This window comes from Lissotriton vulgaris, chromosome 7 (assembly GCF_964263255.1).
Source record: "Lissotriton vulgaris chromosome 7, aLisVul1.2, whole genome shotgun sequence".
NCBI lineage: Eukaryota > Metazoa > Chordata > Amphibia > Caudata > Salamandridae > Lissotriton > Lissotriton vulgaris.
Genome location: NC_141695.1, coordinates 687,678,280 through 687,699,704, shown reverse-complemented (window position 1 = coordinate 687,699,704; position 21,425 = coordinate 687,678,280). Strand labels below are relative to the sequence as shown.

Below are 21,425 nucleotides of genomic sequence, written 5' to 3'. Positions count from 1 at the left end.
GAGCTAAGGAGTGGCGAACACAGGGCTGGTCCCTGTGTAGTCCCGAAGAAGTGCTTGGGGTATGCACGAAACATGTCGACGATAGGAGTTGATAGGTACACCTTGACACATTACGTTTAGGGCGCCCTATCTATCCACCCCGTTTTTAATACTACCACCTAGAGGTAAAAATAAAGTTTGTCAACCTACTGGGCAGGTATTTTTAGATACATCACATAGTCCACTCCTCAAATACACATGCACCACACATAGTCTTTTGAAAAGTGCTCCTACGTAACTCGCAAGTCGTAGCACGCCCCAGCCCGTAGAGGACTGGGATGGCCCCAATGATGAAGCATGTCACCAAGGGGCAACCCTGGTGAGTGAGGGGACACCTAAAAAAGGAGCAATTTCTCCTTTTTTCTTACATAATATGATTTTTCCACGACCGACCCCCTTGTGTGTTGATTATGGTTTATAAAAACTAGCAAGGCTCTTAGGAATCTGGTAACAGAGACCACTTGTTTGGTCGGTAACCAACATCAGTCGGTTGCAATCGGCACAGGGTTTGGTACTGGTCGTGCGTCTGGTGCGTCGGCCCCGGCGCCGTCTGGTGCGTCGGCCCCGGCGCCGTCTGGTGCGTCGGCCCCGGCGCCGTCGGGTGCTTCGGCCCCGGCGCCGTCGGGTGCTTCGGCCCCGGCACCGCAGCGCCCCTCCGGGTCACCGCTGGTCAACCTTACGACCCCTCCGCCGGCGCCGTCCCCAGACGACGACATCCCATGTCCCTCCCTCGGTCCGGATCCGGCGTCGCTCGAAGCCACAGGATCGATGCCTTCCTCATGGCCATGAGGTTGCGCTCTCCTCAGTCTGGTCCCGCTTTGGCGCCTTCGGGCCACGCGACCCCAGCTGGGAGCCCAAGCGGGCCGGGGCGTCGGCCCCGGCGCCGTCGGGTGTGTCGGCCCCGGCGCCGTCGGGTGTGTCGGCCCCGGCGCCGTCGGGTGTGTCGGCCCCGGCGCCGTCGGGTGTGTCGGCCCCGGCGCCGTCGGGTGTGTCGGCCCCGGCGCCGTCGGGTGTGTCGGCCCCGGCGCCGTCGGGTGTGTCGGCCCCGGCGCCGTCGGGTGTGTCGGCTCCGGCGGTGTCTGGTGCTTCGGCGCCGGCACCGCAGTGCCCCTCCGGGTCGCCGCTGGTCGACCTTACGACCCCTCCGCCGGCGCCGACCCCAGACGACGACGTCCCCGGTCCCTCCCTCGGTCCGGATCCGGCGTCGCTCGAAGCCACATTCGACGCCGAGAGAAGAGCAATTCTTCTATGATCCGGGCCCGTCCTTTGCACCTGACTATCAGGAGATGGGAGACGAGGAGGATTGGGAGGGTTCCGAGGACCCTCTGGCACAAGAGTGCCAGTTGTATCCGCACTGGGCAGTGGATCTAGGGGAGGCCAGTGGTTTTGACACTTCGCCCGACACTGGCTTTGTCTCCCCTCCTACCGTGAAGGGGCTGCTTACAGCGTGGTGCTGACGAGGGCGGCCAAGGCCTTGGGTCTTGAGCTCCCCGTCGCGGCCTTGCGGACTAACCTCCTTCCCGAGGTCCTTAAACCGCAGGCAAGCTCTTCGGAACCTCTACTGCCGTTTAGTGAGACCCTTTCTGACATTCTGTTGGGCGCTTGGTCCAGGTCCGCCTATACATCGGAATGTGGCCAGGCGCCACCGCCCGGCCCCAGGCGAGCCTAGCTTCCTGTCCACTCACCCCACCCCCGAGAGCCTGGTTATCCAGGCCTCTAACTCCCAGACCGCATTCCTGAGTGCTCCACCTGATTGGGAAAGTATGAGCAGTTTGGTAAGAAGCCGTTCTCACTTAGTTTGGGGTTGCGGTCGGTTAACACCACTTGCCTTTTGGCCCGTTATACCCACTTTCTGTGAGACACGGTCGTGGACGTGCTGCCAGCTTGCCCGGAGGAGGCCCGAGTCAAACTCGCTCAAGCCCTTTCGGAAGGGCGGGATGCAGTACGGTACTCTATCCGATGTGGGCTGGATACCACGGACTCGCTGGGCAGGGCGATTTCCACGGCGGTGGTGGTTCGCCGCCATGCCTGGCTGAGGTCTGCCAATTTTTCGGCTGATGTCCAGAATTCCTTCATAGACATGCCATTTGATGGCCGTCGCCTCGTTGGCGGCAAGGCAGACAGTGCGCTTGAGCGTTTCAAGGACTCCAGGGCTACGGCCAAGTCCTTGGACCTGTCGGGCCAGCACCAGCAAACTTCTGCCTTTCGTGGCCAAGGAAGGGGGCGCCCCCTCACGTCCTGCCGGCCACGGGCCGCAGACTAACATCCAGCGCGGCGGCGGACGTGGTAACCGCCGTGGCGGTGCCAGGGGACAGCGGCAAGGCCAATCCACATCCACCCCGCAGCATCAGTCTCAAAGCTTTCCTAGTCCGAGCTTTCAGGCCCATTCAACGCCAGTGGGGGACAGGGTTGGCCATCTCCGCCTCCACTGGTGCCCCATCACTTCGGACAGGTGGGTGCTGCAAATCGCCCGAATGGGCTACTCCCTCCCCTTCGAGGCGACGCCTCCAGCCATGCCACTGCAGTACCACCGCGTGTCGGGGGATCACTTGCAACTTCTGCAAGAGGAAGTTACAGCCCTCTTGGCCAAGGGGGCCATCGAGCGCGTGTGCCAAAAGTAGGGTGTGGTTGTTACTCCCACTACTTTCTGGTTCCCAAGAAGGGACGTCAACGGCTTTCTCCGAAAGGAGAAGTTCAAGATGCTGACTTCAGCTCAGGTCTTAGCTGCCCTAGACCCAGAAGACTGGATGGTAGCGTTGAACTTGAAGGACACATATTTTCACATCCCCGTCCTGCCGGCCCACCGGCGTTACCTGCAGTTTACGGTAGGCTGCGAGCACTTCCAGTTTACCGTGCTCCCCTTCGGCCTTACCAACGCCCCTCGGGTGTTCACGAAAGTGTTGACAGTGGTCGCAGCTCATCTGCGCAGATTAGGGGTGTCAGTCTTCCCCTATCTCAACGACTGGTTGTTGAAGGCGGGCTCGCCTCAGACAGTAGTCAGCCACCTCAAGACTACGGCCGACCTCCTGCACCTGCTGGGGTTCTCCATCAGTGTGCCGAAGTCACACCTGTGTCCCTCTCAGAAGCTCCTCTTCATCGGAGCGGTTCTGGACTCTGCCCAGTTTCGGGTTTATCCTCCCGAGCAGCGGGTTCGGGATATTCAGGCTTTAATTCAGATCTTTCAGCCTTTATCCCGAGTCACGGTCAGGTTGACGCTGCGGCTTCTGGGGCTGATGGCCTCCTGCATCCTTCTGGTGCATCACGCCAGGTGGCAGATGCGGGCTCTGCAGTGGGACCTGAAGTTTCAGTGGGCCCAGCATCAGGGCAACCTATCCGACCACGTCCTTATCTCGGAGGGCACTGCGAGACAGTTGCAGTGGTGGCTCACGGACCTCGATTGGGTCAGCGGCAGATCCCTCTCCCTACCCCCAACCGGAGCACGTAGTAGTGACGGATGCGTCTCTCCTGGTCTGGCGAGGCCACATGGGAGAGGCGGATATCAGAGGCCTCTGGTCTCCGGTGGAGTCCCGGCTCCATATCAACCTTCTGGAGCTGCGGGCTATCCGGCTTGCACTGAAGGCATTCCTTCCCTCTGTCCGGGGAAGTGCAGTGCAGGTGTTCACGGACAACACCACCGCCATGTGGTACCGCAACAAACAAGGCGGGGTGGGGTCGTGGACCCTTTCTCAGGAGGCTCTGCGCCTCTGGCAATGGCTGGAACACCAGGGCTTCTCCCTGGTGGTTCAACACCTGGCAGATTCCCTGAGCGCCTGGGCAGACTAACTCAACCATCGGTGCATGATGGATCACGAGTGGCATCTGAACTCGGACGTGGCGCAAGGTCTCTTTCAGCAGTGGGGAGATCCTTGGTTAGATCTATTCGCCACAGAAGAGAATTTCCAAGGCGGCACTCGCTCGGAGACGCTTTTCATCGCGAGTGGAGCTGCGGTCTGTTGTACACCTTTCCGCCTATACCACTTCTGCCCAGAGTGCTGACGCAGATCGGGCGCGACCGGGCCCAAGTCATCCTTGTGGCTCCGGACTGGGCACGAAGATACTGGTATCCGGAGCTACTCAGCATGTCAGTCGATCCCCCCCCCCGATTCATCTGCCTCTTCAGTAGGACCTTCTGTCGCAGCAGCAGGGGACGGTCCTCCACCCGAACCTGTCCAGTCTCCACCTCCATGCATGGAGATTGAGCGGCGACAGTTGAGGCCATTTCACTTGCCTCCTGAAGTCTGTAACATCATTCTGGCAGCCAGGCGTCCCGCCACAAAATCGGTATACGCCTGCAGGTGGAACAAATTTGTGGCATGGTGCACTGCAAAGGCTGTAGTTCCCCTTTCTGCTCACCTTTCAGAGGTTCTCCTCTTTCTTCTTTCTCTTGCCCAGCAGGGCTCTGGTCTGGGCACTATCAAAGGCTACCTCTGTGCCATGTTAGCCTTCTTAAGGCTTCCTGATCAGCCTTCTCTTTTCAAGTCCCCTGTTGTAAATAGATTCTTGAAGGGCATCACTCACATGTTTCCTCCTGTCCCTTTCGTGATGCCTCAGTGGGACTTTAACCTTGTTCTGACTTATTTGATGTGCGCCCCTTTCGAGCAACTTCACAATTGCCCTCTTCGTCTTCTAATCTTAAGACTGCATTCCTGGTTGCCATCACCTCTGCCAGGAGAGTGAGTGAGCTCCAGGCTCTTTCTTCTAAACCTCCTTTCCTCTCTGTCCATCCGGACAAAGTTGTCTTGAGAACAGGTCCCTCTTTCCTGCCCAAAGTAGTCACAGCCTTCCACATTGGGCAGTCTATCACCTTACCCACCTTCTTTCCGCCTCCGCATCCCTCGAAAGAGGAAGAGAGGCTCCACCGTCTGGACCCAAAACGTGCGCTCTCATTCTATCTGGACCGCACACGCCAGCTCTTCGTTAGTTACGTGGGCGCTAAGAAGGGACGGGCGGTGCACAAACAAAACATTTCTCGATGGGCCGTTTTGCGCATGAAGGCTCGTTATTCACTAGCTAAAAAGGAACCTCCTGTGGGGCTGCGTGCCCATTCCACTCGGGCCACAGCGGCTACTACTGCCCTGGGTCGGGGAGTCCCCTTGCAGGACATCTGTCAGGCAGCTACGTGGGCCACGCTGCACATGTTCGCTAGACACTACTGCCTGGACAGCCAAGTCCGGAGAGATTGCTTTTTCAGCCATTCTGTTCTCCAGACCTTTCTGATGTGATCATTGGTTCCCAGACCCACCTCCGGGGTTGGTATTGCTGGGGTATCTATTCTAAGGTAAGGAATCTAACACTTACCTGTTTATTTTAGATGCACAAGTAACTTACCTTCGGTAACGATATATCTGTAAGAAACAGTAGTAAGTGTTAGATTCCTTACCGCCCCACCCATCCTCCCCTTTCTGGGAACCGATATCTAGGGTTAAGGTATTTCCTTTGAGGGCCCTAGTTTCTTGGCACCAGTGTTTGTTTATCATTGCTCTGCGTTTCTGGCGTGGAAAATCTGTGTATAAAAACTGACGTCAGCGCGCGAGGGCAGTGTCTAAGTACTCCGACGTCATCTCCGCGCCAATGACGACGGACGCGGAGCCGCAGACGACGCCTACCGACACGCAGGGGTACTGCTACGCAAAACTTTCCGGATCCATTCTGACGCCTGGGGATATTCTAAGGTAAGGAATCTAACACTAAGTACTGTTTCTTACATATCTATCGTTACTGAAGGTAAGTAACTTGTGCGACATCAGGCTTAAAAGGAGAGCATGTTCGAAACAACAAACCAACCAGGTTGCATTGACAAAACAGCTGACTTACAAGGGTGATCTGAAGGTCCATAGCCTGCCAAATCAATCAAGTACTGTAGTTCCCCTCTCATTCTTCTACAGTGCAAAATAGCCTTTATGTCCTACTTGAGGGAGTTTCTCAAGATTACAGGAGGCAGAGAAAAGGAATGTTATTTCAATGAGGGAACGTTTTTAAGAAGGGAAATGCAAGCTGCACTCTTCATTTAGTGGGAAGGGTAAGTTTCACAGCCAATGGTTTAAATAAATGAGATCATAGAGGCCTATGAACCGGGCATCAAACTTGACATGAAAGCCAGGAAGTTTCAGGTAGAGAGTAAAAAGTAAACCGAACCACCCACTTTGTAAGTAACTGCTTGCTGCCTGTGTATGTCTCTTTCTATTGTACTTTACCTGTAGTGAATTGTGGCATTACACTTTTAAGTATCTATTATAATGACTAAATCGGAGCTGAAGTAAATGGTGCATTTTGTTTGGAAACAGTTATTGGAAATATATTAGAATGAAAACCATATGTACTGCAAAATGGTGACATGGTAGGTCCAATGTCTTGGGTACTATTCCAGTTTTGATACTGGTCTATGACCAAAATACTTTTTATTACATAGATTTGTAGGATGGGAAGGGTATGCCATCATATTTACGGTGCTGCCCGTTACATCATCACACTTATATTGGAATGTTGGAATTAAGGTAAAAGTCAATTAAGGTAAGTATGAAGTGATGAGGTAGTGGTTAAGGATGTAAAAGTGCCAATTTAAATGTAGACATTGTAATGGCTGTAGACATAGTAATAGCTTAATGCATTGAATTAAATTGATGTTTGGTTGCTGTGAGTGATGCCGTGCTCTACCTCAATTTTTGAGTTTTCATTACGTTGAAAATTGTAAAGCTTAAAGTGTGTTTCTGTTTAATTTTGCAGAAGACATTGTAGCACATGATTTAATTGAGCGAATGATAAACATGGATCCACAGCAGCGCCCATCTGCTAAATGTGTGCTGAAGCACCCTTTCTTTTGGAATTTGGAAAAACAACTCCAATTTTTTCAGGTGAGTTACTTCATTTTGTTTTTCACTTTTTACTGAAATTCAAATCTATAACCAAGTCGCAAAAACTGTTTGTTACTGGTATCTTTGCATGTGAACAAATGATCACTCTACACAATGTTATTTATCCACATGTTATTCCCTCAGCCTTGGCAATGCACACTGCCTAGAATGCTAAAGCCAATGACATGGCCATTATTTTCAAGAGCAGCCTCATACACTCCATTCTTATATCTTGCTTTGAATAATCTCACAAGGCATAACACCAGCTACAATCAAATGGACAATGATGGAAAGCCAAAAATTGTCTCAAGAATTGTGCAGCATATTCCATAAAAGGAAGACAAACAAAAAATACAAGCTTGGCACCGTACCTCCTCCAGTATTGTATCCTTTATAAATTTACATGCTTGAATCTTCCCTGTCGTCATGGTGGGATTCCCACGGTAACCCGAAGAAATAGCAGTAATAAAACATTACTATAGACCTCCATAGAACAGAAAAACTCACTTAACCCCTTCCACGCTGATGACGAGTTGGGCTCGTCATGGCGTAGCCTCCTCGCACGCTGATGATGAGCCCAGCTCGTCACGTAACATGCGATTTACAAAATCTCAGCGTGCGAGCGGAATTCCGCTAGCGCGCATGAGGTTAAGTAACTTTTCAGCCTCATCCAAATTTCAGCCAGTCGCAGCAGAGACCTCATTGTTTCCTTCCCCACAGAGCCACCATACCTCAGATGTTTTACTGCACGTCTTGTGATGGGGAGTCTCCCTGAGCTTTGCTCAGTTACAGTATTTCTTCTTCAGCGTTTGACCTCCAGTCTCAGCTTTCTAATCTCAAGGTATTTGTTGGACTTTATACTTCTGCCCTTCCTTCAGTGTTGAGATGCCAGAGCCTAAAAAAGTGCCGTTTAGGCTCCGTAAGACCTGTGGGAAATGTACGCTATTTTCTGAAGACCCCCCACAAACAGTGCCTATATTGCCTCTGCCCTGACCACAAACCCAAGGAATGCAAGTATTGCCACACTTTTTCAGCTAAAACCCTCAAAGAAGGGGAGAGTAGGCTACTACTCTGACTGTAGAAGAGGAAGACTGCTTCAGACTCAGAATATGAACCTGAGGAAAAGGCACATTCTTCCTCAAGGAAAAGAAAGAAGGGCAGTCTATCCTCACATCATGGGGACTCTGTGATCTAAGTCCCAGGAACAAACTGAACCAAAACACCCTTGTAGAAAGCTCAGAAAGAGGCTTCAAAGCCACCATCAGCTTTTGCGTCTGCTTCCCAGACTCCTCTCAGAGAACAATCTTCTTGTCTGTCGACAGCGTTGACGTCGAAGATTTCAGTCTCCTCAAGAAAACCTTAGGTACCTGCACCATTGACTGCTTCTTCAGCGACAATGTCAAGACGTCGGCGGCAGCAACTGAGACGGGGGCTTTGATGATAATAACGACTTAGTCGTCGACGAGGCCTTCAAGAATTTCCCCATTGACGACTCCAACATCGACGGCCCCACAGAAGAAGACGTCGACGGTGCCACAGACTATCGTATTGGCGGTTTCCCAGTCATCTAGCACGTCGATGGGGCCATCGACGGAGGGAAAATCAGTCTCCTTCAGCCCAGGCAGATTCAGGATTTCTCCAGGCTATCTCCTTTACCTCCTGCTCGCTTTTTGGACTTCCAAGAGTCAGAGGATGAAAATATGTTTGGCCCTATGTACAGTCCATCTCAGTTAAGGGTCAAGTGCCAAGATTCTGATGAAGAGGACATTGAGGACAATGATCATTCTTCTTACCTGGCACAGGAATTTTCTTTTACGGAAAGAGACACGACTGTCATGTAGAGGCCGGAGTCCTTCCAGGAATGTTACCATCATGATGATAGGAAGGAGGAGCGTCATCAATTCATGGACCCCTTTAATGAATGTTCCAGAGTCTCTGGTATCTGATCTCCATCATATGATTGACGACTATTACAGGTGTTCTCCGGGCGCAAATGCTTCTCAGAGGCCTTTACCTCCCCAAGAGGTTCCAACTATCCTTCCGGGCCAAAGCACTTCCAAATCCACCAGGGAAAAGACCCTCCCTCCTCTTACAGTCATCACAGAGGATACTCGGGATGCTCAGATAGATGAAGGGGAAATACAAACTGACATCGAACCCCATGATGAATGGGATGACTACATAGCCCCAAAGCCACCATCTCCCATCCCTCCTGATGGGGATTTCCCGCCTGCAGATATTGGGGCATTTCATGATCTTCTAGAGCGTGCCTCCAAAGGTTTTGATTTACCAATGCCAGCTAAGCAAACTGAATGTTTTCTATATAATTTTAAGCCAGGCCCTCAATGTTCAATGAGAGCAATCCCTATGGTTGACTTTCTATGGCAAGAAGGGCTAAAGCTAATAAATACCTGCCTCCATCCCAGCTGTCGTCCTGAAACTCGACAAAAAATACAAGGCTCCTGACGATTTGCCTGCATGCCTCATTTGTCACCCAAGGCTGGACTCTGTCATCATTAAAGCAGCGCAGAGAAGAGCCAAGAATCCAGCATCCCAGTGCACAGCCCCACTGGACAAGGAGGGCCACCGCCTCGACAATATTGGCAAGAGGTTCTCTGCATTGGCGGCCACCTCCAGTAGAGCCTCTAATGCCATGGCCATTCTTGGGAGATATGACCAGCAGATGTGGTCAGACATCTCTACTCTTTTGGAGTATCGCCCAGATGATAAAAAGAAAGAGGCTAACGATATTTTATTAGAGGGGGAAAGCACTTCTTAGCAGCTCATTGAAATAGCCATGGGTATTTCATCCATTGCATTTCGCCAGATGCTAGGAGCGGTGGTTCTGGGTCGTCAGGGATGGCTAAAGGCAACCACCTTTTGTCCATAGGTCCAAGCCAAGGTCTTAGACATGCCTTTCAATGGAAAGTGCTTGTTTGGTAAGCACATAGACAAGGCATTACAATCTATACAGGCAGACAGACACGGCCAAAGCCTTGGGCAATCTCCAGCAGCACCGCTTTCTGTCCTTTCGGGGTAGAGTGCGGGGGCAATACTTATCCCGTCTGCAATTTCAACAGCGGTACCAGCCGAGTACCTACCATCCATACAACTGGTCTTTTCAATCCATCACCGCTCAGCCTTATTCGAGACCAGCAGGACGCAAGAGGCAGCAATCTGCTGGAAAGTCCCAAGACTCCAGAATGAGGCAATGAAGTTCATCAGGTCCCTGCTACCATAGTCCCACACCATGTTCACGTCTTCTCTGCATCCTTTTGGAAATGGAACTCCATTTATTCAGACAAATGAGTTCTAGATACCTTCCAGCATGGGCACACACTGGAATTCAATCAGCATCCTCCAAATGTTCCACTGTGGAAAGTTCTGCACCGTCACCTTCTGGATCCCAAAAGGAGATAAAGTCACTTCTTCTCAAACAGGCCATAGAGAATGTACCCCTTAACCAACAAAAGCAGGGATTTTACTTGCACTTTTTTCCTCATCAAAATGGAAAATGGAGGCAGGTCGTGGACCTCAGAATGCTGAACAAGTTCATAAAAAACAATCTTTCAGGATGCTCTCTTCAGAGATTCTACATCTCATGGAAAAGGGGGATTACCTGGCTTCTCTCAATCTCCTCAACACTTATTTTCATATTCCCATCCACCTTCAGCATAAAAAATTTCTAAGGTTCAAAGTAGCAGGGTTCCATTACCAATTCAAAGTGCTTCCATTCGGTTAGAAATCCACTCCCAAGGTGTTCACCAAGTGCATGGCACAGATATCAGCCTTTTTAAGACATTCAGGTCACCAGGTGTTCCCATACCTGGATAATTCAGCCCTATCAGGAGCGTCAAGACAACACTGCCGGAGAACGAGCCAATGTCAGATCCGCTCTCATCTCCGACCAGGACGTAAGAATCTACGCCTGACAAACGCCGTGCAAAACTCCTCCAGCGAGAGCCGAGAAAGAAGTAATACGCCAGAGGAAGGTAGCGCCGGTAATGCGATGTACCACTGCTCCCTCATCTTGCGGAGAATTCGTCCCGCAATAACGACGCTGTGGCGCTGAGAATTAACCCTTCAGACAACTGCAGGTACGAGATGCCTTAGTCCACTATTAACATAGCGAGGCAGAACTCCGCCCTCGAAACTAACTATCGAGTGCACAAGCCCCACGCCAGCCGCACTATAGACGAGGCTAACCAAAGCACTTGTTCCAATGCAGCTTAATCAAGGGGCCACATTTACATCTAATAGAAACCCACAAGACCCAGCTCTCCCACACGGAGGTCTGAACTCTTTCTCCCTGCTTCTCTCCACAGTAAAAAATAAACAAAAAAAGACTGCAGCCATACAGCTTCACCACACTGACGTGTGAGGAACCATCTTCTCGTCTTCTGTAAGCCAACTGTACTCATCGTATGCAGTATTGACTTTTCCCACCCTTGGGTACGTGAGTCTTTTTAAATTGAGATAACCACTATCTGTAAACCTTACTTATAAGCACTGTATTTGGTCCTATACACTTTATACCCAACCACTAAAACATGTTCCCAAAAACTTTTCCTATAGGTGCAACATGATGCTCCTCATCACCCACTAAGAGCCCTGATGAAGACCTTTTCAAAGTTCCCTTCCTGTCAAGATTTTCTCTAAGGTCGAAACGCGTAGGCTCAACTTTGGTGCCAGGAGGAATATATGCCATATGATCCAACCAAATCATTGGGACATATAGTGAGAGACGCATCTCACCATTAGGCATTTAATAACTTTTGGAATATATGACTTTCCCTGGCACGCCACAGGACAATTAACTTTTCCCACTGAGGGACAAACCAATAACATCCCCCTGGGATATTAATATAATCTCCTTTAGATTTACAGTAGGACCTTGTTATACCATTTGTAAATAAGATACTGTTGATATATGAACTCACCTTTCTTTTATTTGTGGATTGTTTATATTTGAATTTATTAAGTTTTCCACCAATTTTGTCACAGTGTTTGTTTCACGTTGATCAAATCTAATAGCCAGTAAGCTATTTTTGCCAATATCGAATGTATTCTTTGATGTAAGGAGACAATCAAAATTGAGTTGTTCACACCCAATGTGTACCCACTTGAACCTTTAAAAAATGTGCTAAAAAACAAGAGCATTCACTGTCAATAAATAGGACGTGAATAGAAAATAACTTGTGTGATCCATGGTGTCAGAGGCTTTGTTCATTTAACAATATTACATTGATTCCTGCCTCTGATTCCCTAAACAGAATCAACCCCCTGTTACCTTGCAAAACTTTGAATACCCCTGGCACCCTTGAAATCGCTATCTTATTTGCGATTAGCTAATTGCTAATCGCAAATAAGGAATACTCCCCATTCATTCCTATGGGCCTTTAGGCCCATAGGAATGAATGGGGAGTTATTCCTTATTTGCAATTAGCAATTTGCTAATCGCAAATAAGGAATGTGTAGGAATCGCATTTTATTTTGCGATTCCTACATGAATCCCATTTTGCGAGTCTGTAATAGCGATTCCTTATGAATCGCTATTAAAGACTCGCAAAACGGGTCTTTGATGAATCTGGCTGTCTGTGCTTGGTGTATCTCGCAACCATTACATCCGTTCTCTTCATCTCTGGAGCAGGTGCTGCCTTATCTCTTGCACTTAGCAAAATCTGGGCTTTATTACTCTTCTATAAGAGTTCACCTTGCTTCAATTTCTAGGTATATAAGACGCTCACATCAAACTTCCCTGTGATCCAATCGACTCATCAAAGAATTTATGAGGGGGCTTTTTTGAGATTTTCCGCCTGTTAATTCTCCTCCAGTTATGTGGCAATTAAACACTGTCCCATCACGACTGATGCGTCCACCCTTTGAGCCAGTACACAAATGCGCTTTGAAGTTCCTTTCTTGGAAAGTGGCTTTTCTCTTGGTCATTACATCCGCCAAAAGTATCCGTGAAATCCAAGCTTTCAATATAAAAGAAACTCATTGTCAATTTTTGCCAGATAGGGTTATCCTATGCACTAACCCTTCTTATATACCTACGGTGCCTTCAACCTACCACCTCAGTGAGCCGATTGTCTTACCAATGTTCTTTCCTAATCCATCCTCAGCAGCGGAAAGAGCATTACATCTACTGGACATTAAACGTTGTTTAAAATGTTATCTACAAAGAACGAAGATCTTCTAGAAATCCTCTCAGCTGCTGATCTTTCTCTGCACAGAGGAAAGGATAAGCCTTGACACGGGCCAGCATTGCTTGTTCGGTCACCTCAAAGAAAACTTCTGTCATGAGAAGGCTGGGCGCCCGCTTCCTGTGGAAACACAAGCTCACTCAACTAGGAAAGTGGCAGCTTCCTCTGCCCTGTTAGCTGGTGCATTCCTTCCTGACATATGCAGGGTGGCAACATGGGCAAACGCTCACACATTTACAAAGTATTACTGCCTTGATGGTTGGAAGAAGGAAGATATCGCTGTTGGACAAGCTACACTTCGACGTCTCATTGCCTAAAGTCGGTTCTTTACATACGGATTGCAAATTTGTATGCTTATTATTCTCTTCTTCTTGATTTCTGATGCTACAAGTTTACGTCATGATGGGATGGTTCATTTGCCAACCACCTTTTTCTTTCTCTCTTATTGTTTTTATACTGCTTACTAGTCTGATTCAAGCATGTGTATCTATAAAAGATACAATACTGGAGAAAAAAATAAGTAACTTACCTGTACACTTTGGTTCTCCAGTATTGATATATTTAATCGATTCACATGCGACCCTCCCTTCTCCCGATTAGCCTAACCAAATACCTCAGTTTTTTTATACCTATACACTTGTGCTCGGAATCTGAAGTATGGTGACTCTGCAGGGAAGAAAACCCTGAGGTCTCTGCTGTGATTGGCTGAAATTTGGATGTTATAAAATGAAGCTGAAAAGTTACTTAAGTGAGTTTTCTGTTCTATGGAGGTCTGTAGTGATGTTTTATTACTGCACTTTCTTCTTTTACCGTGGAACTCCCACCATGACTACAGGGAAGTTTCAAGCATGTGAATCTATAAAAGATATGAATACTGGAGAACCACAGTGTACAGGTAAGTAACTTGTTTTTATTGCTCTCCCCCAGACTAAAGCTTCTGATTCAATCAAAGGTTGAAGTTCAGAGTCACAGTTCATCTTAACTAACCTAGACTGCTGCAATAGCTTTCTTACTTACCTTCCCAAATGACCCATCTTTCATCTAATCTCAGCTGCCAAGTTTGTCAGTGTTCAAAGATTTCAAAAAACAGTAGTTACTTTCATAGTATTGTTGAGTGTCATGCATACATTTGATAAGTCAATTATGCACACAAGCCCATTGCCTAAAAGTCTGTGACTGAAAATTAGGTAACTGGGCCATCAGGAGATTCCGGTGCTCCATTCAACACCGATGACTGTATAAATCCTAGAACATTTAGCAGAGAATTTTCTCCCAAAGGGCCAATATTTTAGAATTCCATACTTTTGTTTCTTCATCTTAGAAAGAAACTTCAATATGTGGACGCTTCATCCTTGGTCATGTATGTACTTTGAGGATCCTTGTCCTCCTGCTTTTAATGCCAGGGTCATTTCCCTTTTGGTCTTTGACAGTAAACTTTAAAAATATTTTTCTTTACCACCATTCTCTTCCGTTTTTATACTGTTGACTTAGAAGCTAATAATAGTGCAGGCTACAGTTGCCTTTCAGCCCAGAGTGTCACCATTTCTCTTATTGACCTTCCTATACTATTTGGGGAGTTCGTACTTCACTGGCTGCTACTGCTCACGCTATCAGGCCCCATGCAGCATGTACATTGGACTGCGCGCAGCGCTCTGCAGACATGTGGAGCATAGAATTCCAGAGTTACTTATTTAGAGCCACCACATGACCGACCTGCAGTTAAAAAAGATATATACCTGTTGGTGTACTGTAGTTTTGTCTACATCCCATTTGTCCAACAATCTATCCCACCATCATATGGCATACCAGGGTTGTCAAGATATATTCAACTCTTGAGCAAGAAAAGCATATTACATATTGCCATACGGCTCATCAGTTCCTTTCTTTTAGAGGCTCTAGATGTGGATTCAGAGCTTCTCTTGTCTCTCAGACCGAGCACGGATGAACCTGAAGGCCATTAGGGTATGAGAGGCCAAACTCTACTCCACCTAGCATAGGAAGGCACAGCATCAGGACAACTCCAAATTTAAAGTTTCTTCCCGGGCCCACTCCCGGAGTTGACAAAGCTACTCTCCATGCCAGTTTTCATCGGGCTCCAAATTCTCATGAAAGCACAAAGTTCAAGAGAAGTTCCGCTCGTTTGCCCCATTCCTACCCCCCTGAGAAGCTCATGAGTGACAACAACGGACCTGTTCCTGCTCTTTAGGTCTACTGGCTTCAGAGCCGAAAGGAGAAGTTCAACATGCTCATTCTTGTCCAGGTCTTGTCTGCTCTGCAGGACGCCTATTTCTATATTCTCGTCCTGCTGGCCCATTGATGCAACCTGCGGTTTGTAGGGGAAGAGAAGCATTTTCAGCTTGATGTGCTCCCCTTTGGTCTCTCCCATGCCCCTCGGGTGCTCACGAAAGCTGTTGAAGGCTGGCTCATCCCAGGCAGCCAACAACCATTCGGACTATGGCGAACCTCTATCAACGTGTAAAAGTGACACCTGTGTCCTCAAATGCCCCCCTTCATCCCAATCTTTCAGACTCAGTTTTGGATTTCAGTGACTTGGACTCTGAAACTGCTGGGACTGATTGCCTCCTGCATCCTGCTGGTTGAGCACGCCAGGTGGCAACATATGCGGGCCCTGCAGCGGGATCTGAAGTGGGCCCAACATCAAGGGGGTCTCTCTGACCATGTTTAGATTTCAGAGGATACTGCAAATGATCTGCAGTGGTGGTTGCTGAACCATGATTGGGTAAGCGGCAGACCCCTCTCCCTTCCCCACCTAGAGACCTAATGGTGGTGACTGATTCATTGCATCTGGGAGGAGGCAGCCATTGGGGAGAGGTGGAGATCAGAGGCCTCTGGTCTCCGCCAGAGTCTTGTGTCCGTATCCAAGTTCTGGAAGTGAGGGCCATCTGCTTGGTGCTGAAAGCCTTCCTGCCGTCCATCAAGGGAATGCTGTTGCTGGTGCTCACAGACAACACCACCGCCATGTAGTACTGCAACAGACAGGGTGGGTGGGGTCGCAGACCCTGTGCCAGGAGGTCTTGCCACTCTGGGAATGGCTAGACCACCAAGTAATCTTCCTGGTGGTGAACCACCTGGCAGGATCTTTAAATGCCAGGGAGGAAGGGCTCAGCCATCGGCACCTAGTGGATCAAAAGTGGCAGTTGCACCCAGAGATGTTGCAATGTACCTTCCGTGAATGGAGAGAACCTTGGCTCGATCAGTTAGCCACCTCTGAGAATACGTAATGTCCGCACCTTTGAGTGTTGGAGTTTCCACGGCATCGCTCACTCAGACATGTCCCACCTCTAGTGGAACTCTGAACCCCTTTACGCCAATAGAGAAGATCAGGACAGACCTGGCCCTAGTCATCATAGTGGCTCCGGATTGGGCGTGGAGAGTTTGGGATCTAGAACTCATGGGCTGGGGGTATGTCCTATGATCAAAATACCCCTACCCCCCCCCCCCCCCCCCCCCCCCCCACACACACACACACACACACACCTCCGGGGGTACCAGCTGTCACAGCATCAAGACAGGGTTCTGAACCCAGGCCTTCACAGCTTTCACCGTCTTGCGTGGGAACAAACTGTGGCAGTTAAACACTTTTGACCTTTTCCCAGAGATGTTTGATGTCATCTTGGCAGCCAGGCATCTGCCTGATGTTTTATTATTTGTTCTGTCTCTCACCCTGCAAAGCCTTGACCTGAGCACAGTTGAAGGTTATCTTTTGGCCCTCTTGGCCTTCTCACAGTTGCCTGACCAGCCCTCATTGTTTAAATCACCAGTTGTTATGTAATTTCTGAAAGGTCTACAACATGTTTCCCCCATCCCCATTTGCAGTGCCCCATTGGGACCTCAATTTTGTTTTTACTGATTTAAAGTGTACTTCATTCTTGCTGCTCCACCTGTCCTTTGTGGCTTTTTACTGTTAAAATGTTGTTCCTGTTTGCCATTACTTCTGCATGGCGTGAGTGAGCTATAGGCTCTGTGTGTTCATCCCCTATACACCACCACCTTCCCTGATAAGCTGGTTCTGCAAAGTAAACTCATTTCTACCAAAAGTTGTCACCTTTCCACGTTGATTAAACCATCACCCTGCTTCATTCTGTGCTCTGCCTCACACCTCTAAGGAGTTGGAGCCTCCATCGCTTGGACTCCAAGTGAGCTCTCAGTTTCTACTTCATTTGTTCAAAAGACCACAAGGTGGACATTCAGCTCTTTGTGGGGTTCACCAGAGCCAAAAAGGTAAGACTGTGCAGAAGCGTACCATCTCATGGTGGATTGTGCTCTGCATTAAGATGTTCTACACATTGACAAAGAAGGAGCCTACAGACATCTTGCGTGCCCACTCCACCAGTGCTAGGGCTCTTACTACTGCATTAGTACAGAGAGTCCCTCTTCTGGGCATCTGCCAGGCAGCTACTTGAGCATCCTTTTATACGTTCATTAAGCTCTATTGTCTGGCAGTGGCGTAACAAAGCTTGAGGGGGGCCCCCTGCAACGTACTTGGTGGAGCCCCCGCTCCGGATTTAATCCGATGCTCTGAGGCCTGAGGTCTGTGCAGAGGGGCCCCTGTGTTACCCCACTGTTGTCTGAACAGTTAGGTTCACAGAGCGGGGCATTTTTCCTGCTTTGTCCTTCAGGACTTTCAGGTTTGAGCACATTCTGAGAACCACCTCCACATACGTACTGCTTTGGTATCTATTCAACAGGCTGTGGCTAGAAGCCTCTATCGGAAGAACAAATGACTTGATTTCAGTAACGCTCTTTCTGGTAGAGACTATCTAGCCACAGACTCCTCTCTGACCCTCCCATCCTCTCCACTTTTTGATTGGACTCTACCTCTTAAGATCCCAAGTCTAGCAACCTGCACACTGATCTTCCAATTTATTTTTGGAGGTTCAGGTCCGGAGGCGTGAACACTCTCAAAAGCAACTGATATCAGCGTGCAGGAGCGGCGCCTTTATGAGCCCTGCATGTCACTTCAGAGTGGAACAACGTACGTGAAAAGCCGCACAGCTGTGCTTTCCGCCATACAGAGGTACTTGGAGTTTGCAGATCCAGTCTGACTCCTAGGAATCATTCAACAGGTGAGGAATCTGCTGCTACATAGTCTTTTCCAGAAAAAGCGTTTCCAAAGGTAAGTAACTTGTCCATCAGGGTCTAAATTGATCTCTCAATATTTTTGGACTACTGCTTCAGAAGTTGAGAGCGTGTTTGGGTTATCCAAGTACAGTCCAATATCTTAGCCATAAAAAGATAAATTTATAACTATGAGGTTGTAGATGTATTTATTTGTTGTAGTGTTATATAGCACAAACTCAACCTGAAGGTATTGGAGCGCTTTACATGAGCACCAGTTACTAAACAAGGACACATTCATTTTGTTAGGCACAGGGAATTTATGTGGTTTGCCCAGAATGACAGGATGATGGTAATTAGGTAATTGAGTAATGTGGTGGAAAAATACACTCCATGATCAGGCAGTTTGTCACGTTTAAATTCTTTACCTCCTATATTCAATCTTTACTGAAAGCAATCCTTTTTTTGCTACTTTGTACCCAGCATAGGGAAAGAAATTAAAGCAGACTTAAATGTGGTGAATAGCATTTCTGCACACAAAGCACAAACAGAATTTGTGAGAATTTGTGAATGCCTGTATTTACATGCATTGACGCGTTTGAAGCCAAACCTATTTGTTTTAACAATGCTTGTTTTATGTCGGAAGCCAGTTAGACAGACACATTTTTGTTGTTCAGTAGGCCAGATTTCTTTTAGAAAGCCTGCAAACCGACGTTTATATTAGTTATGAATAATCTTTGTGTTTTGCCACTTGGTTGCCTCGCGTAATTGAGGTAATAGTAGTTTGACTTTGTCCAACATCTGTGGCTGCAACATCCACTACTCTGCTGAGAATGCAGTTTGAAGGCAGCAGGCTTTCGGAGAGGTGGCCATAGTGGGCAGTGAAGGGCTTAAGCAGCAGGAGCTCAATGGAGAGACAGTTTCTCTGGTCTCTAGCTTAGTCAAGCCCACAGTTTCTCTCATTGTGGTTGTATGTTGTGCACAAGATATTCTGTAAATTTTTAAATTCTAAATAATTTTCACTTTTCACTTTTTGCATGCGGTCATTGATGGACTCTTAATTTTCATGAATCTTGAAAAGTGGTCTGATAAACGCATCTGAACACAGAGGACCCCAAGAAAGTTTTCAGCTGGTAAAAGGCAACTATGTCAAGCCTGCAGGTTAAACATTTGAATCATAGCAGTGCCAGTCAAGCCTTTTATCTTTTTGTTGTCAATACAGTGAGAACATTGAATTGAGTAATTCAATAAAACGTCAAATCTATTCTAGTAGGCATTCTATAGGAAGCAAGCTGGAACTACCTGCGTTACAAAAATGGTTTGTTGCAAATAGCTGCACAAGACAGCACAGTAAATGATAATATTTTAGTGTTCATTTAAAAATTTGTTTGTGATAGTCTTGTAATTCTATTTTAATTCAGGATGTCAGCGATCGAATAGAAAAAGAATCACTTGATGGGACGATAGTAAGGCAGTTGGAGAAAGGTGGAAGACAGGTTGTGAAAATGGACTGGAGAGAACACATAACTGTTCCATTACAAACAGGTAATCATTGCATATACAAATGTAGCACATTGTTGGCCTCATGTGGCAGCATATCCTGCACAGTTGGTTCTTTTTCTACGTGTTCTCTGCATGAACAAAATTTGTAGTTGTGGGGGCGTGTAATAAAGTAGGCGAAGACCAACTCGAGGTAGGTATGGTTTCATTATTTTTAATATTCGCCTTTTGCGACTAGTTAGCCTCTCTTCCGCCTATCGGCTGGATCCGTGATGGAGGAAGGACTTCTAGATATGGTGGCAGCCGGGTCTTCTCTTCTTACTATCCCTCGGTTTTCTCATGGACGAGATGGGTTCCAAAGAGCGCAACAGAAAAACAGAAGAGAGGCTGTCAGTAAAAGCTGTTTTCTCTGGTTACCAATAATGGGGCCGGGGGTGTGGAAACACCTGTTTTACACGTGGACACTAGTGCACTCTAACTTTCTAGGGATCGTGAACAGTGCCGGTGTACAGGAAGAAAACAAAATGGGGTTAGGGGAGGAGGTATGCGGGTATCGGGCTAAAGAAAACAAAACTCTGTTCGGCACTCAAGGACCGCCCCCGCCTCCCTACACAGCCCGCGACCCGGTCCCGTACCTGATAAAGCCACGCGCTCCATGGAGCATGGCTCGAGGATGAGCGAGAACGTTGGCCTCCTGGCACAGCTTCCTCCGGACGCCCGTCTTCTTCGATCTGCCGCTTCTCGCTGTCTTCGGGTAGATTCAGTCTCCTCTCCGTTACCGCCTCTGCTCCTTCGGTCTTCACGTCGGTGACGTCTCACGCTACGCTGTGTTCTTTCTGGTTCTTATCCAGTGATCTTTCTATGTTTCTAGGGGGTGTGTCTTCAGCACAATAGAACGCTTGGTTAAAGGAACAGGACTCCGTCTCTTCAGCTGGATTCCGATCGGCTTCCCACGACCAATCCTCCTGTTTGGGACCAAAGAGAGAAGGTGACGGGGGTAGAACAGTCCACCAATCTTTAATGTCTTCAGGTGCCACTTCTTGCGGACCGGCCTGGTCACACACCATCCCCCCTGGACTCTCCCGTTCGAGGAGTGGAGGGACTCACGAGAGGTAATCTGCATTCCCGTTGTCCCATCCCTTTTTGTCTCTCACCCTAAAGGAGTAGGGCTAAAGTGATAGAAACCAGCGGAGTACCCTGGGGTTTTGGGCCTTATTCCTATACATCCATTGCAGTGGAGCGTGATCGGTGTAAAGAAGGAAGGGGCGCCCCTCTACGTAGAATCTCAATTTATCCACCGCCCACTTTATCGCTAGGCATTTTCGCTCAATGGTAGGGTATTTGCTCTCTCTGGGGAAGAGTTTCCTACTAATATATAGTATTGGGTGTTCTAGACCATCTTCCCCGACCTGTTAAAGGACAGCCCCTAACCCTTTGTTTGAAGCGTCTGTGGATAATATAAAAGGTTTGTTGAAGTCTGGTGAAATGAGTTCAGGGCCGGTTGTTATGATCTCTTTCAGTTTGTCAAATGCCCTTAGCATGTCGGGGGTGGGACGCATCAGCAGCTGCTGTTTCACGTCTTTTCTTTAAACGTCAGTTAAGGGGGAGGCTATCTCTGCAAATTGGGGTATGAACCTCCTGTAATAACCAATGAGGCAAAGAAATGCTCTTAACTCTCGTTTAGAGGAGGGAAATGGTGTTTTTGAGATGGCCTTGACTTTATCCGATTGGGGCGCTATCACTCCTTCTC

General features: G+C 48.2%; 1 protein-coding gene across 2 annotated transcripts in view; it reads left to right on the top strand.

The window, feature by feature from the left end:
* The window catches only part of ERN1 (endoplasmic reticulum to nucleus signaling 1), a 673,099-nt gene that overhangs the window by 602,098 nt on the left and 49,576 nt on the right, over positions 1-21,425 (top strand). For both annotated transcript variants that reach the window (XM_086930909.1, XM_086930908.1), the window contains exons 19-20: positions 6,763-6,890; positions 19,597-19,720. In XM_086930909.1, the coding sequence (XP_086787035.1) occupies positions 6,763-6,890; positions 19,597-19,720 (252 nt within the window). The remainder of the gene's footprint in view (positions 1-6,762; positions 6,891-19,596; positions 19,721-21,425) is intronic.